We start from the raw sequence: 3,233 nt of genomic DNA, 5'->3' as shown, positions 1-3,233 counted from the left end.
TTGTATATCACTTTAGGAGCCCCTAGTATCGGAGTCCGAGGATGAGATAGCAGCCTCGGGAGATACCACTGAGCGGAAGCAGAGAAGTGGGAAAGTTTCGGTATGACAGAGCGTAGGGAACTACTTTCAGGAGCACGCCGGGAGCCGCAGCCTTTCACGTGGTCCGACTGCAAATGGATGCTCTATGTCCTTCCGGTAGGGCACCACTTACTTGTGATTCTTTGAGTCGTACGCAGTTGTAGTTGATAACTCTGTTGTTCTCAGTCTGACGGACATGATAGGAAGTTTCGTTTTAGATAATTGTGTTGTTGGTGATGTTGAAGATGGGAGAAGAGGCATACCAGGAGATGGGAGGATGGTCGCTTGGAGACCAAGAGGAAGACTATTACCAGGTCATAGATGATAAGGAACTAGGCACAGTAGATTCTCCAACGCCATCAATGAGCTTTGCTCGGATAGTGCATTTGCATTCGATCTAAAAATGAGATGTCTCGGCTATTGCAGCAACGAGGAGGGTCAATTAAAAGAATTAGACAGAAAAATAAACTCGTGGACTGCTAGCAGAGCCGGGCGAGCGCTTATTGGCTCATCGTAGAGGGTTTTGAAGGGCTGTTGAATGGTCGCTGACAGGTGCTCAATGTTGATCCTAAGGCCAAGCACGGAGAGATACGGAATGCGTACAGGAAGTTGGCAATGAAGTGGCATCCTGATAGAAATCCTAACTGTGAAAGCTGCCTTGCACGCTTCCAGTCTGTGGCGAAGGCCTATGAGACTTTGGGAGATCAGAACAAGAGGAAGGTTTATGATACTAATAGAGGTGACCTCAGATGGACGGATTAGAAAGAAGTTTGTTGAACGAAGTAAAGAAAGAAAATCATGGGAGAAAAACAAAACATCGTAATTCGATAGGGTATACATTGGAGTTTCACCCGCTCTACGTGGAGTGGCTTAGTACTCTGGGATAAACCCAATATTCGGGCTATGCAGTAGTCGTGAAATATATTTTGTATTAGTGTTGTTTTTCATATCACGGGTGAAACCCCATTGCACGTAATTTCATATAAAGTCAGTGAGCATCAGTGCCTCCTCTCCCTATTCCGAAGTGTCAGGTGGTTACGACTCCATACCAAGCGACTACTCTGCTCGGCTCACGAGTGAAAACTATCATAGCATCATGGACCACTCAGTTGACATTTGGATTGTCGAGGTAAGTGGAGGACGGTTTTGGAGGGGAAGTTTCGAAGTGTTTAGGTGTATTCGGACTTGGATGAATATTGTCATAGTATAGCGCCAGCCTGGGATGAGGTCTCAAGTGACCTCAAGGAGTACATCAAATTTGGGAGAATCAACTCCCATACTGATCGGGCGGTGAGTACTAGGTCGAAGTATGTCCGAATGATACGTACCGCTCTTCATTGAAGAAGGGGCGAAACCAACGAGGGGGCACTGAAGACATGTGAGGTTGTTGTATGTGTCAGTTGTTCAAGTCATTGCCGATAACTCCGAGGACAACTCCGACAATCTTCCTCTTCATGCCAGCCCATCCCGAGATCCCTCCTAGTTTGATGCCGATCGCTGAGATCAATCCAAGGACATTGAAGAGGTACTTTGCTGTTTAATTTCATGGCGCGCGGTACTGTTCTGCTAGGTGGATATTGCACGAGCTGCCAATAGTGTACCGGACGGTCACGTCTGTGGAAGCGGCGGAGAAGGAAGCAATGTTGAGCGGTGATGATTTTTTGCCACTGTCTGCTGGATTGACTGTGTTTTCAGATCACCCAATTATGGTAGTATACACGCGATCAAGCCATACCACTCCTTTGTTAAAAGCTATGATGTGAGGACGAGTTGTGGTCTTTGGTGGAAAACGGTACGAGCTTTTAGATACAAGTTTTCTCATGCAGTGAACTTCTTGGTTGTGAACAGCGATCAATTACTACCTCGTCGGAATGATATTGTAGCTAAATTATACTGTAGTAAAGGGTAGGGGTGATTTTCACATTCCAAACTTCCGCATGGAATTTCTGGATCGTCGCCTCTATCATAACGATTCGCACGATATCAAACGTAGTCAGTGTCGTCACGTATCATCCTAGAGGCGGTTGGTTTGGAACTGTTTTTCATTCCCTAATTTGCTCTTATTAGAGTTCACCATGATTGAGGCATGGCTTGTTAGATGATGGGCGTGAGGTGAGTACTCGGCAGTTGAGCACCAAGACGATCGAGGAAACGTTGTCGGAGATGCTGAGGGAAATACCGTTGGAAATAAACCAACTTAATGTTAAGCAACTATGTAGACCATCGAAGAGTGTCTCTGACTCGATGAAAGTGTAATAACGGGGCGTAACTTTCAATCTCGGCTTGGGGGGTGACGACAGTGAGTTCTCCTCAGCTGTTCATACAGCGTGTTAATTTAATAAGGGCCCACCCCCTGTAACTTTTCATTATGACCAAGTTGAACTTGTGACGGTTAGGTATTGCGTTCTTATGTCGTCTTCTGTGAGCAAGGAACGAGCAGATGAGTTAGTGACATCTTTGAGGAGGCAGAAGACGACATTCCATAAGTTCGATCCTTCTGATGTCGATATAGACATCCAGCTAGGCTGGGTTGGAGAGGAATGTGCGGAAAAATATGGTAGGATAGCTCTCCGAGTCGCGCGAAAGTTGGGAATCACTTTCATTGGGCTCAGGTGATTCTATCGTTCTCGAATACGAAACTCAGCGGTACGCCACACTGAAAGGTAATAACCATGAAATCGTCTAGTGAGAAATTGAATGCCAGATCCAGAGACGAGGGTTTCGCAGCTCTTCACTGATCTGGCTCTCGGCGATATATTGTTCAACCCATTGGAGGCACACATCGGGGAGTGTCTCGAAGACCCTAGGAGGTCCAGGCTTGATGCGGTCGTAAAGCTGGTCGCGACCAAGGAGGGAATGTGAGTGGATCCCAATGCCTCGGAAAATTACAGTTGCCAATTTCGTGTCGGAGTATACGTTCGTTTTCCTCAGCCGAGTTCGGGAGTTTCCTCACTAATCATAAGTGTTCACAAACATTCGGATAGGAGTATACAGAAATCAATAATGATTTCCCAGAATTTCCACAGAATTTCCATATTGTCACCAACTCACGTAGTTGATTACACGCATGTGTCACTGAACTCATCTTGCAAGACCAGATTGATATAGTGTTGATTTATTCCTCTCAAGTTGACGCTATTTTGCCTCGCCGTTGG

At 46.1% G+C, this 3,233-nt stretch overlaps 2 protein-coding genes across 2 annotated transcripts; both read left to right on the top strand.

The window, feature by feature from the left end:
- Positions 1 to 693: 693 nt before the first annotated feature.
- Pmar_PMAR005810 (hypothetical protein) lies at positions 694 to 1,619 on the top strand (the record flags this gene model as incomplete). Its single annotated transcript, XM_002778634.1, has 4 exons — positions 694 to 817; positions 1,110 to 1,207; positions 1,252 to 1,368; positions 1,479 to 1,619. The coding sequence occupies 4 exons, from the start codon at positions 694 to 696 to the stop codon at positions 1,617 to 1,619; spliced, it is 480 nt and encodes a 159-aa protein (XP_002778680.1).
- An 868-nt stretch (positions 1,620 to 2,487) lies between these two features.
- Pmar_PMAR005809 (hypothetical protein) lies at positions 2,488 to 2,936 on the top strand (the record flags this gene model as incomplete). The annotated part of the gene is made up of 3 exons (XM_002778633.1): positions 2,488 to 2,620; positions 2,691 to 2,741; positions 2,783 to 2,936. Coding segments are annotated over 3 exons (338 nt in total), but the record flags the coding sequence as incomplete, so codon positions are not given.
- Between the last annotated feature and the right edge of the window lie 297 nt (positions 2,937 to 3,233).

The sequence above is a fragment of the Perkinsus marinus genome, assembly GCF_000006405.1.
Source record: "Perkinsus marinus ATCC 50983 genomic scaffold scf_1104296948436, whole genome shotgun sequence".
Classification (NCBI taxonomy): Eukaryota; Perkinsozoa; order Perkinsida; family Perkinsidae; genus Perkinsus; species Perkinsus marinus.
The sequence above is the reverse complement of the archived record's forward strand: the minus strand, read 5'-3'. Positions and strand labels throughout refer to the sequence as shown.